The 13997-nt window shown below is 33.1% G+C and overlaps 1 protein-coding gene across 1 annotated transcript; it reads left to right on the top strand.

The window, feature by feature from the left end:
• Positions 1 to 7355: 7355 nt before the first annotated feature.
• Positions 7356 to 8438, top strand: LOC114397198 (F-box/kelch-repeat protein At3g23880-like). The gene has a single exon (XM_028359305.1). The coding sequence runs from the start codon at positions 7356 to 7358 to the stop codon at positions 8436 to 8438; it is 1083 nt and encodes a 360-aa protein (XP_028215106.1).
• Positions 8439 to 13997: the final 5559 nt, after the last annotated feature.

The following is a 13997-nucleotide window of genomic DNA, read 5'->3' as shown; positions in this document are numbered from 1 at the left end:
TTATATATTTTTTTCATTTATATGTATGTTGGAGTAGAAGGACAATTCTAAGTGGTACATTAACGATGGCAGTGAGTAGATTGACGATGTACTTATACTGCAAAATCAATTTTTATTAAAACCTCAAGTGGCATATAAGCATGGACTTGTGATTTTTTCAGAAATGGGGCTACTCATTACTCATTAAGAATGATTTCTTTTTTTTTTAGGTGAATGAAAAATTATTTCAAGTAAAAACTTTTACGCCCATATAGAATGCCTATTTCTTTTTCTCATATTATAATACAAACTAAATAATTTATACTGCACATACAAAATACAAATACTCAAAAATAATATACCCAAAATTAAATAAATTCATGATAAATAAGTCACAGTTTACACTCAGAATCACCATCAATCAAGGAGCAATAAGAATATAGAATGAAGTCAAAATATGAAAGATGATGGTCAAATTATCAGGGTAAAAAAACAGAAAACACATTAGACAAAAATTACGAAAATGTGAACGGTTGAATATTAAGGAAGAAAAAAACCCCAAAAAGGAGGGAAAAAAAAGCAGACATTTGTGAGCTCTGAAATGCTAACAGAGTGAGCTCTAATGCAAGAATAGAAAACTGTGATTGGTCATTGGCCAGAGAGGTCGGGCCAGGGCAGAAAAAGATGCTAGCAATGATATCTATTATCTATCTATTACTATATATTAGAAGTTTTCCCCTCCTCTCTCTCTCTCTCCCCCTGCCACATGTCATTATGTGGTTAAAATTTTCCCGCCAAAGCTACAATACACAACTAAGGAGCTTTTTTTGGGTACTCACAAAAAGCTCTATTGAAACGGAATCAAAACAGCATGGTTAGTATTTAATCAAATATTAATTGTTTTAACTTCTGACCATATATAATTATTGCAAATATTAATTACTTTACAAAATTAAGAAAGTATTTTCACTGAACTGACAGAAATACTCTTATTTAATAATTACTCATAAATATTTTAACTGATCTTGCATTAATTAATATTTTTATTAAGTGTATATTATATTAAAATATAAAGATAAGAAAATATAGAAAATTATTTTTAACAAAATATTTCTCTAACATTTATGTTTGTAAACAATACTAATTTTGTTGCATTTCATTTTTGTTGGAAAAGCCCTCCTAATTGTGGATACCCCTTAGCCTACCTTACTTGTGGCCTCTTTAGGTGGTGATTTAGTCCAACATCGACTAAAGATAAAATCAAACTAAAATATATAAGTGTGGGACAAACTTCACCTTATAAACCGATTTTGTATGATTGAGTTAGGCCTATAACCCACTTTCTAAAATGGTACTAGAGTCTATTCTAGATCCATCGTTGGGTCACCTGCATTTGGCACACTCCAGGCTGAAAGTCCTGGGAGTGAGGTGTAACATCCCAATTTTCATAAACTAGATTAAAAAGGATTTTTATTTATAAATAAATAGAGTTTTAAAAAAATGATGAGATTTTATAAATAAAATAAATAAGAAGATATAATTATTAATTAAAATAGTGATTTAAGAGAAAATAAAAAGGATATTTTATTTATTTGTTTGATAGAGAATAAAATAAAGTTTGTTTTTTTATAAAATAATAAATAGAGTAAACTTAGCTATAAATAGTGTTTGGTCAGATTTTTACACTGACGGTGCCTTTTCTTTTCCTCATTTTTTCGTTTTTCTCATTCTCCTCTCAAAACCCTTTCTTTTCCCGCAGCCCACCAAACCTGTCTCAGAAAAACGACGATCTGGAACTTATTCACCGTTAGATCGTCGTGAAATTTGACTAACACGTTCGAAACCAAATTCTGAGCATTCTCACCGTTGGAAATTGCAAAAATATGTCGGAACTAAGAGAAATACCCTTCGAACCGTACCTTTCTCTTTTCCCGCAGAAACCCAAAACGCTCTCAGTAAAACTACAATCCCTTTTTCGTTAACCGTTGGATTTTCATTCAATTTGGATATGTTGTTCACAATTAAATTGTGTACAGTTGCACCGTTGGGATTTGCAAAATAATATTCGTGGAGGGAGAAAACGGAATCACATGAAGACAATACAAGTGGAGACTTCAATCTCTTCTCCGTCTCTCTAACGTTTGGGAACTCTATCAGAGCAGTTGGAGGAAAAACTGAAGGAATCTTAGGAAACCGCTAGAGATGTCGTTGTCATTGTCGGAAGACACGTGAGTCCGCTTAGAGGTAAGGGATGAGTTTGTCGCAATTGGGGGTTAGAATGAACATGTGTAGGGATCCTTAGAGAACTAAATTTGGGTTTATTTTGGGATGTTTATTGAATTATAACATTTCCTTTATGATTATAAATACAATATTATTGTGTTCTATGTACCAATTGATGTCCTAATGAGAATTGATTGATAAACTTGAGTGCTGTTGATGTCTTTGTGTTTAACCCATGATTTTGATTAATTGATTTTGATACAATTGTGAGAAACTATTTCAGAGGTTTTACACCCCATGTTGTGATAAAATCTTTTGTATAAATTGTTATGTTTAGGTTATGAAATGATGATTCAAACTGTGCGTATGTGATAAATGGAACATGTGATGGATGATGAAATACATGTGTATTGAGATGAAATGTATGTATTGAGTTGTGAACTATGAACTGTGCAATCACACAATTGTAAGACCCTTTAAGGGCGACGAGTATTGTGATGGGGTCCACTGTGGGAAACCGACGAGTTAAAATAATTTTGAAAACAATTGAGTAAATGTGTGTATTGCATAGTTCCATTTAGGAACTCGACGAGTTAAAATAATTTTAAAATAATTATTGTAAAACTTTTACTTAATTATTCATTCATTGATCATTGTTATATATTTTACTTTCATGTAATATAGTATATTCTTAAATTATTATATACTCCAATAATAGTTTTTAGTAATTATAAAAAATTATTTGTAGTTATTAAAATGGACTATGATTCGGAGAAACATATCTAATTTTTCTTTTTCTTAAATATATGTCATAAAATTTTAAAATATGTTGAAGAATCTGATGATAAAAACTGTGAGAAACATATCTAATCTTTCTTCTCTTTCTTAACCCAAATGGACAAAAAATGTTATGTGTATTTAAATCAGGATTTATTGCACTAAATTTGTTAAGAAATTGTTTTTAGCTCCTGCATCTTTCGCCTAATTTATTTCCAATTTTATTAGAGCAATTATTAAAAGATTAAATAAATTTATCTCTGAAATAAAATATATTCATTTATCGAAGGGTTAAACCCTAGAAACATTGGGACATATATATATGCACTGTTCACGAAGGTCATAGAAACATGCGACCAGAGAAGAAACCATGGTCGTCACTCCTCTGTAACGAAATCATCAAGGAAATCTTGTCTCGTCTTCCCGTGAAACCTTTGATCCAATTCAAGTGTGTGTGCAAGGAATGGAACTCCTTGATTTCAGAACCCTATTTCATCAAATTTCACCTTAGCAAATCTGCTGCAAAGGACGATTTGGAAAACCTTCAATTGATAAAAAATGTCTGCCTCGGATCCATCCCTGAAATCCACATGGAATCGTGTGATGTAAGTTCGATATTCCATTCCCTAAAAATTGAAACGTTCTTGTTCAATTTCGCAAACATGCCAGGTTACCATCAGGTCGGTTCATGTAATGGGTTGCACTGTGGGGTTAGCGAAATACCAGAAGGATACTGTGTTTGTTTCTGGAACAAGGCGACAAGGGTGATATCCAGAGAATCGGTAACACTGTCTTTTTCCCAGGGCATTGGTCGTAGAACAATGTTTGGGTTTGGCTATGATCCGTCAAGTGACAAATACAAGGTTGTAGCAATTGCGTTGACTATGCTCTCACTTGACGTATCTGAAAAGACTAAGATGAAAGTTTATGGCGCGGGTGACAGTAGTTGGAGAAACCTTAAAGGTTTTCCTGTTCTTTGGACTCTACCTAAAGTTGGTGGAGTGTAATTATGGGAAATGAAACCATTCATTCTGAAATTGTAATTATTTCTGTTGAACTAGAGAAGGAGACTTGCATATCACTGTTTCTTCCCGACGATTTTTACATATTTGATACAAATATTGGAGTTTTTAGAGACTCGTTGTGCGTTTGGCAAGATAGCAACACCAATCTTGGCTTGTGGCAGATGAGGAAGTTTGGAGATGATAAGTCTTGGATTCAATTAATAAATTTTAGTTATTTACATCTTAATATTTGTCCTTATGAAGAAAAATCGATGATTTTACCATTGTGCATGTCTAACAACGGAGACTTCTTCATGCTGAAATTCACTAGAAATGCTGATGATGAATACCAAACAATTCTGTATAACCAGAGGGATGGTAAGTCTCAAGTTTCTGTCGCTCCCTCAGGTAGTTTCAGAACTTTGTTGTGGCGCAACCTCAAGATTTTTACCAAAAGTTTGGTCATACCTTATTGAAATTCTACAGATGTGAGGTCTTGATTACCCTATTTAATTGGGATCATCTAATTTCTGTCTTTTCAATTATATAATGATAATCTCGAACGCTTTGTCAGATGATTGATTCTTTGTCACTTAATTATGTGAGATGTAATCTATATCATGTATTAACATGTATTCTTCTCTTGGGTTGTGAATTACTACTAGAAATGTAGCATCTGGTAACCAATTTATTTTATTAGCATGTATAGAAATATTGTGGATTCTAATAAAATGTCATTTGTTAACGTTTATACTACAAATTGTTACTGTTGCCTGCTTGTCTTTTGTTATCACTACCATTATCAAATTAGTAAGCTGATATATCTGTGTTGGGCATCATATTACATTCCTTGATAAAATTAGATATTAATTTCATTTATAAGAAAATCTAAGAAAAGAAGTAATGAAACCACTGCATGTGAATTCAAGGATTCATTCATCAGCATCTCAATCTTAATCAGTGCTATCTTTGTCTGATCTCTCCAAACTATACTCTCCCTCTCTGTCTTTCTTTGAAATTTTTTCTCTCCCTCCCTCTCTCTGAATGCGAGCTTCATCAATTTCTGCAACACTAGATCTGAATATTTGTGCTTTTTTTACTGTATGACTGTAGCTTTGAACGATTTCAACCTATAATTACAGGTTTTTTATACATTTTGATATATACATCGGTTTCCATTTTGCATAGGCATTCGGTCTAACCAATCTTTTTCGTGATTCATCCTCGATCATTCACCTCTTTCATTGCTTTGTAAGTTTTGAATCGTGATTACGGGAATTAAGTGAAATAGAAGTTAGATCATTCTACAAATCCTTGGTCATTTCATATTTCATTGATTCTTAATTCTACAATTTTATTGATTCATGATGCTACTACAATTTTAATAATTTTCTCAATGTTATGGTTGTTTTTGTCTTGCATCAGCATGCTACATTTTGTTATACTTTGCTTAACCAACTTCTCAGACTTTCAATTAACATCAAGTTTTTTTTTTTATTTGCAGCTACGGGGACAGAACAAGAATGGTACATTAAACTGTAGTATTTATGTCATTAGTTCTTTAAATTAGTATATCATCATTGAGAAATACATACTGATGTGTTGTTGTAACTGTGACAATTATATCAGCACTATGGCTAATATGTTTCAGACATAATTGACTTTATATATATGTTCAATTCAGTTGTCCATTTATCATGTTGCAACTGTTCCTTGGAAACGCTACCTGGCTATAATACACATAGTCTAATCTCTTAAGAGATTTCTGTTATAGCTGAATCCCTTAGATGCAATGTGATCTTGCTTGTCGAGTGCAACCTCAAGTTTATTAGAGGTTGTATCAAAAACTGATACTTGACACAATGCCTCAATACCAATTAAGCTGAAATTCTCCACACACTTTGCAGGTGGTTATACACATAGATGTATTGTTAGGGTTATTTAATTTTCTAATATATCAAATATTTTCTATTAAATTTTACTTTACTCATATTATATATTAATTAGTATATTATCTTTTTTTATTAGAGCAATGCTACTAAATATATTGAAAAGATTGGAATTTATGTGACACCAGTTGAATACAATTATACACTAGCGACTTTCATAAAAGCATGCTGAATGAAATGGATTCAAGAAGACTCAAGCCTATATATAGGAAGTTTTCTAATGAATCTCATTTGCTAAAATGATGTAAATAGTAATTTCCAGTATTTTAAATCTTGATCCGATCCAGTTATAGAAGCAGGTACAATTTTCACCGGTCAGGCAAATTTTAGTTGTTGTCAGCCAAATTTCAGTTGCTGTCTGCTGAAATGGCTTCCAAAATTAGCTAAATCAGTGTAAAATTTCCCTTCTCAAGACAATTTTCTTGACATTATTTTCGAAGCGTGATGAAACATTTAGTTGATCCAATTGACAGATTCATGTGTCAACAAAATTTGCATGCCCCTATATATATATTTCATTTTAATTGTCGAACCTTTCTCTAGTTTATTATCATAATAATTTTAATATGAAAATGTTTCCCTATATTCTGTCTCTTCTCGCCTAACTAAAGATTTATTGAAGATTTTTTTATCAGCAAATTTAAATTCTTGTTTCTATTTTTTTCATTCCAATTAAATTTGGAGAGCATTTTATTTATTATTTTTTTATAGTTTTTTTACTTCATTGTCATAATAGTTTAAAAACTTTGTAATTTTTTTATACTGAAAAATTTCTTATTGTAAAACTTTTATGTAATTTAGTAAAAAAATTGCAAAATTTCCTCACTGTTACGCAATTTTTTCCATCTACTCTATTAATTCAATTTACAAAACTATTTTTACGTAGTAATTATAAAATATATTATATTCTTAAATTATTATATACTCAAATAATAGTTTTTAGTAATTATAAAAAAACATTATTCTTTTGTTATTAAAATGGATATCATATAAAATAAATATAATTATTTTCCCAAACTAAATACTGTGCAGAGCACAGGCCCATAAATAGTGAGAAACATATCTAACTTTTCTTTTTTCTTTTTCTTAAATATATCTCGTAAAATTTTAAAATATGTTGAAGAGTCTGATGACAAAAATTGTAAGAAACATATCTAATTTATCGTATTTTTCTTAATCCAAATGGACAAAAAAATGTTATGTGTATTTAACTCAGGATTTATTCCACTAAATTTGTCCAGAAATCTCTGTTGTTTTTATCTCCGGCATCTTTCGCGTGATTTATTTCCAATTTTATTATAGCTTTTATTAAAAGAGTAAATAAATTTATCTCTGAAATAAAATATATTCATTTATTGAAGGGTTAAACCCTAGCAACATTGGGACATATATATGTGGACTCTTCACTGAAAACCACAGAAACATGCGATCAGAGAAGAAACCATGGTCGCCACTCCTCTGTGACGAACTCATCGAGGAAATCTTGTCTCGTCTTCCTGTGAAACCTTTGATCCAATTCAAGTGTGTGTGCAAGGGATGGAACTCCCTAATGTCAGATCCCTATTTCATCAAATTGCACCTTAGCAAATCTGCTACGAAGGACGATTTGGAACACTTTCAACTGATGAAAAATGTCTGCCTCGGATCCATCCCTGAAATCCACATGGAATTGTGTGATGTAAGTTCGTTATTCCATTCCCTACAAATTGAAACGTTCTTGTTCAATTTCGCAAACATGCCAGGTTACCATCTGGTCGGTTCATGTAATGGGTTGCACTGTGGGGTTAGCGAAATACCAGAAGGATACCGTGCTTGTTTCTGGAACAAGGCGACAAGGGTGATATCCAGAGAATCGCCAACGCTGTCTTTTTCCCCGAGCATTGGTCGTAGAACAATGTTTGGGTTTGGCTATGATCCGTCAAGTGACAAATACAAGGTTGTAGCAATTGCATTGACTATGCTCTCACTTGACGTATCTGAAAAGACTGAGATGAAAGTTTATGGCGCTGGTGACAGTAGTTGGAGAAACCTTAAAGGTTTTCCTATTCTTTGCACTTTACCTAAAGTTGGTGGAGTGTATCTGAGTGGAACCCTTAATTGGATTGTTATTAAGGGAAAAGAAACCATTCATTCAGAAATCGTAATTATTTCTATTGACCTGGAGAAGGAGACTTGCAGATCACTATTTCTTCCCGACGATTTTTGCTTTGTTGATACAAATATTGGAGTTTTTAGAGACTCGCTGTGCGTTTGGCAAGATAGCAACACCCATCTTGGCTTGTGGCAGATGAGGAAGTTTGGAGATGACAAGTCTTGGATTCAATTAATAAATTTTAGTTATTTACATCTTAATATTCGTCCTTATGAAGAAAAATCCATGATTTTACCATTGTGCATGTCTAACAACGGAGACTTCTTCATGCTGAAATTCACTAGAAATGCTGATGATGAATACCAAATAATTCTGTATAACCAGTGGGATAGTAAGGGGAGAAGGGAGATATGAAAACTGAACTTGAAATTTATTGAAACCGAAAGAAAAGCTTACAAAGAGTTTTTCCCTAGGCAGAGCTTCTCTCTCTAAAAACCTGATTCTGAGACTATCTGAAAGGGTGATGGGATAATTATCTCACTAACGAAGAAAAGTTTGAATAAAGGTTTTTCAATAGGGAAGTAGGAATACTGTCCGTAAGGACATATGTTAACAAAATTTATGGATCTGGAACTAAAGTTTTGTATAGTACACGTAATATTTTACTTTGATTTGTACAGTAAGTGTTTGAACAGTACTTCCTGGAAGTACAACAGTCTAATATTTTAGTTCAATAGTACTGTAGCAGTAAGACCGGTGTTGGATAAAGGGCGGTAAGGCTAAGGTGTACTGTTTAACCAAAATATCAAGACATAATACACTGGTGGCTATAGGATTGCCGTTCAAACTGTTTTTCAAAAAAAAAAAAAAGAGTTTTTTTTAAAAATAATTCAGATCCAGAAAAATTTTGTGACATATTTACTTACAGAGATATTTCTATGGAACCAAATGAGGGCAAAGATATTAAAGAATATTATAATCATGTCTAGACTATTACGATCTTTTTCCCGTATCTCTTTTCGCTCAAACTCCTCCTCATCATCTTCTTCAAGAAACTCCAATTTATTAAATGATCAAGATAACCAGACCCAAGAGGTCGCCCCAAAAAGACAATCTCTTCGAAGATATCAATCAAAACATGGATGACTGGAACATTCCAGAAATCCCTCATGATCAACTACACGTTCCTGAAACAATAAAAGACAAACACAACTTTGATTACATAATCAAAACAGTAGAAAACAATATTCCTCTAGGACAAGATATAGGGGAAGAATTTCATTTACTTTCAAAAAATTCAATTTATGAACATAGCCGTAAGTATAAATATCTACACATCGGTTGTGTACAAGTAGCCATCAAGCCCTTAATTGATATGGGCATAGATGCAGCAGTTTTAATGTGTCTAAGAGACATTAGGCATAATCAATTTGAAGACTCCCTAATTGGAACAGTCGAAACCAGCCTAGGACAAGGTCCAATATATTTTAACTGTTATCCAAACAAAACAGTGAGTCTGATGGACAGAAACATTCTTGACTCTCTGTTCTTAAACATCCATTTTCATGGCCTTGACATGAAAGAAGGATCAATCCCAGTAGCCTTAATCTATAGGATCCAGTACAAGGTCATGAACACTTGTGCATCTAGAGTCCTGTTAAAACCTCAAAAAGGAGAAACAACCTTGTTTATCACTGATATGACAAAGGCTAACGTTTCTCTCCCGAGAAAAATAAAATGCGATGAGGTAACTCTTCCCGAAAGATGGGTTATGGATAAGGCAACACCGTCTATTCCCCGACCCGCTCCAACCATAGAACATATCAAGCAAGATAACTCCGGAAAGGTAGAGATAACCTTCAATAGGAGAAATTCTTTTTCATCAAGGATAGAAGCCTCTAGGTCTGAATATGAGTCAGCCAGAAGGTCTTTTTCGGCTAAAACTCGTTCAATTCCAGTAGGACTAACTAGATCTGAGTTACACAACCAGTTCCTTACCGTAAACCTCCAAGGAATAAACACTACTTCTAGCATACCTAGAACAACATACAACCAAGAACAAGAGGACGACCAAAAGTCGATCCAATCCCCAACATACTCTTCTATGGAACTTATGATGTTATCTGACAACTTTAGCATTGATAAGGAAACCCTTAGGAAAGATTTCTATTCTCCGGAGAATGAACCTCAAAGGAGATGGTTTTTCCAAAATTACAAGGGTACAAACAGAAAAAAAATCCAAGACAAGTTCTACGAATTTGTCGAACGAGTCAAAATTAATGTCCTTTTCTTTGATTGGTTTCATGCTTATGCCATCAGAAAGGATATAGATTACCCTTGGAAACAAGACATCATAGGTGATCCAACAACAAATGTCATAACAAATTGGCAAGTTAAGGATGGTGAGTTAATCCAATCGGAATTACCTCCCGCAACACAATATCAACTACCAAATATCAAAGACAGTAACAATAAACCTGTCATGGCAATTCCATTCAAGACAAAAGATGTCAACGAGGAAGTAACCTCTAAAGACATCAAGAGCCTAATGGAACAGGCGAATTATACCAATAAATATTTACAAGCTTTAGGAGAAACCATAAAAACTAAGGTAGTTCCTAAACAAAAATCAATTGAGGAAGCTTCGCCAAGTATCCCTATTGAAAAACCTTTATTCAAACCTTTCAAAGTTAGTGAGAAGGCTAAACGAAAAATTAGGGAACTTAGAAAAACTAGATCCTTAATTGAAGGCGTAGGTGATAACCATAGTGAATTACTTAACAAGATTGGTAGTTTACTTAAGGTCATTCCAGATACTCCTCAAGCCTCGGAAAATACTTCCAAAATGGTAACAAGAAGTACCTCCAAATTAATTAATGTTATTAATGAAGATAGTGACCAAAACTCAGATAACACAACTGAAATAGGATTAGTGTCAGAAAAGAATATAAATCCAATTAATTCCAAACACTGGAAAACACCCTCCAAGTTATATTATCAACGTCCAACTGCCCCTGACCTACTATTAGAGGAAAGAGGTGAAAACAATTTTAAGAGTTTTAGTGCAAACAACATCTATGAATGGAACATAGATGCACAAACGGAGTATAACATCATGAATACACTCCAACATATGACCATGGTAGCCACGGCTTACCAAACCTCCCATGAATGTTCAGAAGAAACCATTATAGATATCTTAGTGGCAGGATTTTCTGGACAACTGAAAGGATGGTGGGATAATTATCTCACTAACGAAGAAAAGTCAAAAATTTACAGTGCAGTTAAGACGGATCTCAATGGAAAAGTCATTACTAATGACGATGATAAAGAGATTCCTGACGCTGTTAACACATTAATTTTTACAATAGCCCAACATTTCATTGGAGACCCATCCTTGTGGAAAGATAGGTCTGCAGAATTATTATCAAATCTTAAGTGTAGAACCTTAGCATATTTTAGGTGGTACAAAGATACTTTCCTAACTAGGGTTTACACAAGAGAAGATAGTCAACAACCTTTTTGGAAAGAAAAATTTCTAGCCGGTCTTCCCAGATCATTAGGAGACAAGGTTAGAGATAAAATCCGTAGTCAATCTGCCAATGGAGATATTCCATATGAAAGTTTAAGTTATGGCCAATTAATTTCTTACGTTCAAAAGGTAGTCTTAAAAATTTGTCAGGATGACAAAATTCAGAGGCAATTAGCCAAAGAAAAGGCTCAAACAAAGAAAGATTTAGGTTCTTTCTGCGAGCAATTTGGTCTACCGGCCTGTCCAAAGCAAAAGGAAAAACAATCTTCAAGAAAAGAAATTCATGAGAATAAACCGGTCAATACAAAGAGATTTCCAAGGAGGAGATACTCACACAAACCATCAACCAGTAGAGAAATAGAAAATCCTAGACAAAAAACAAAATCAAAAATAACGTGCTACAATTGTGGAAAACAATGCCACATCAACAAATATTGTAGACTAAAAAAGAAGTTAAGAAACCTCAACCTAGAACCAGCAATTGAAGAACAAATAAACAATTTGCTTATAGAAACCTCAGAGGAAGAAACAGAAACTTCATCCTCCGAGCCTTCCGATGAAAACCTAAACCTAATCCAACAAGATGACCAACTATCATCAACAGATGAGGATGATGGGCAAATCAATACTCTAACGAGAGAACAAGATCTCTTGTTTGAAGCAATCAATTCCATACCTGACCCCCAGGAAAAGAAGGTTTTCCTGGAAAAACTCAAGAAAACATTAGAGGTAAAACCTAGACAAAAGGATTTTATCACAAACAACAAATTTGATGTAAGTAACATACTCAAGAGATTAGAAAATTCTTCAACCAAACCAACGACAATCCAAGATCTCCAAACAGAGATAAACAATCTAAAAAGAGAGGTAAAAGAACTTCGTCAACAACAAGAAATTCATCAGATCATTCTTTCTCAACTTGAGGAAGATAGTGATTCTGAAAGCGCTAACAACAGTGAAGAAAATCAACCAGAAAATTTAGAAGATGATATGTTTATGGGATTAATCAACAAGATTAAAATCCAAAAATTTTACATAAACATAAAAATAATTATCAATGATTTCGTTTTAGAAACAATGGCCCTATTTGACACAGGGGCTGATTCAAACTGCATTTTAGAAGGATTAATCCCTACAAAATTCTTTGAGAAAACCTCAGAAAAATTAAGTACGGCAAACGGCTCAAAATTAAAAATTAATTTTAAGCTATCAAATGCAATCATTGAAAACCAAGGTCTTAGGATTAACACAAACTTTCTTCTGGTAAAAAACCTTAAGAATGAAGTAATCTTAGGAACGCCCTTCATTAGAGCCTTGTTTCCCATCCAAATATCTAGCGAAGGAATAACCACAAATTATTTAGGAAGAAAGATTATATTTAATTTTTCTACTAAACCAATTTCCAGAAATATAAATCTTAAAGAAAATAAGATTAATCAAATTAACTTCTTAAAAGAAGAAGTATCTTTTAATAATATTCAAATACAACTAGGAAAACCCCAAGTAAAAGAAAAAATTCAATCTTTATTAAATCATATTGAATCAACCGTCTGTTCTGAATTGCCACATGCATTTTGGGATAGAAAGAAACATATTGTTGATCTCCCCAATGAGAAACACTTTAGGGAAAAACAAATTCCCACAAAAGCCATACCAATCCAAATGAATAAAGAACTTCTTCAATACTGTCAAAAAGAAATCAAGGATTTGCTTGATAAAGGCCTAATCCGGAAAAGCAAGAGCCCATGGTCTTGTGCGGCTTTTTATGTCAACAAACAATCTGAGATTGAGCGTGGAACACTCTGCTTAGTCATAAATTACAAACCACTAAATCAAGCATTACAATGGATTAGATATCCTATTCCAAACAAAAAAGATTTGCTTAACAGATTAAATTCTGCAAAGATATTTTCAAAATTTGATATGAAATCTGGATTTTGGCAAATCCAAATCCAAGAATCAGATAGGTACAAAATAGCGTTTACTGTACCTTTCGGGCAATATGAATGGAATGTAATGTCATTCGGACTAAAGAATGCCCCTTCAGAATTTCAAAAAATTATGAATGATATTTTTAATCCCTATTCAAAATTTGTCATTGTATGCATAGATGATGTTTTAATCTTTTCCCAAAACATTGACCAACATTTCAAACATCTCCAAACCTTCATCCATATCATCAAACAAAATGGTTTGGCAATCTCCAAATCAAAAATCAATCTTTTCCAAACTCGAATTCGATTCCTTGGTCACAATATTTATCAAGGTACAATCATTCCAATCGAAAGGTCAATAGAGTTTGCTAGCAAATTCCCCAACCAAATCTTAGACAAAACCCAGTTACAAAGATTTCTAGGTTGTCTAAATTACGTAGGAGAATTTGTCCCCTACTTAAACAATATTGTCACACCATTACATGATAGGCTAAAGAAAAATCCGCC

The sequence above is a fragment of the Glycine soja genome, chromosome 18 (assembly GCF_004193775.1).
Source record: "Glycine soja cultivar W05 chromosome 18, ASM419377v2, whole genome shotgun sequence".
NCBI lineage: Eukaryota > Viridiplantae > Streptophyta > Magnoliopsida > Fabales > Fabaceae > Glycine > Glycine soja.
This window is presented reverse-complemented; position numbering and strand designations above follow the sequence as displayed.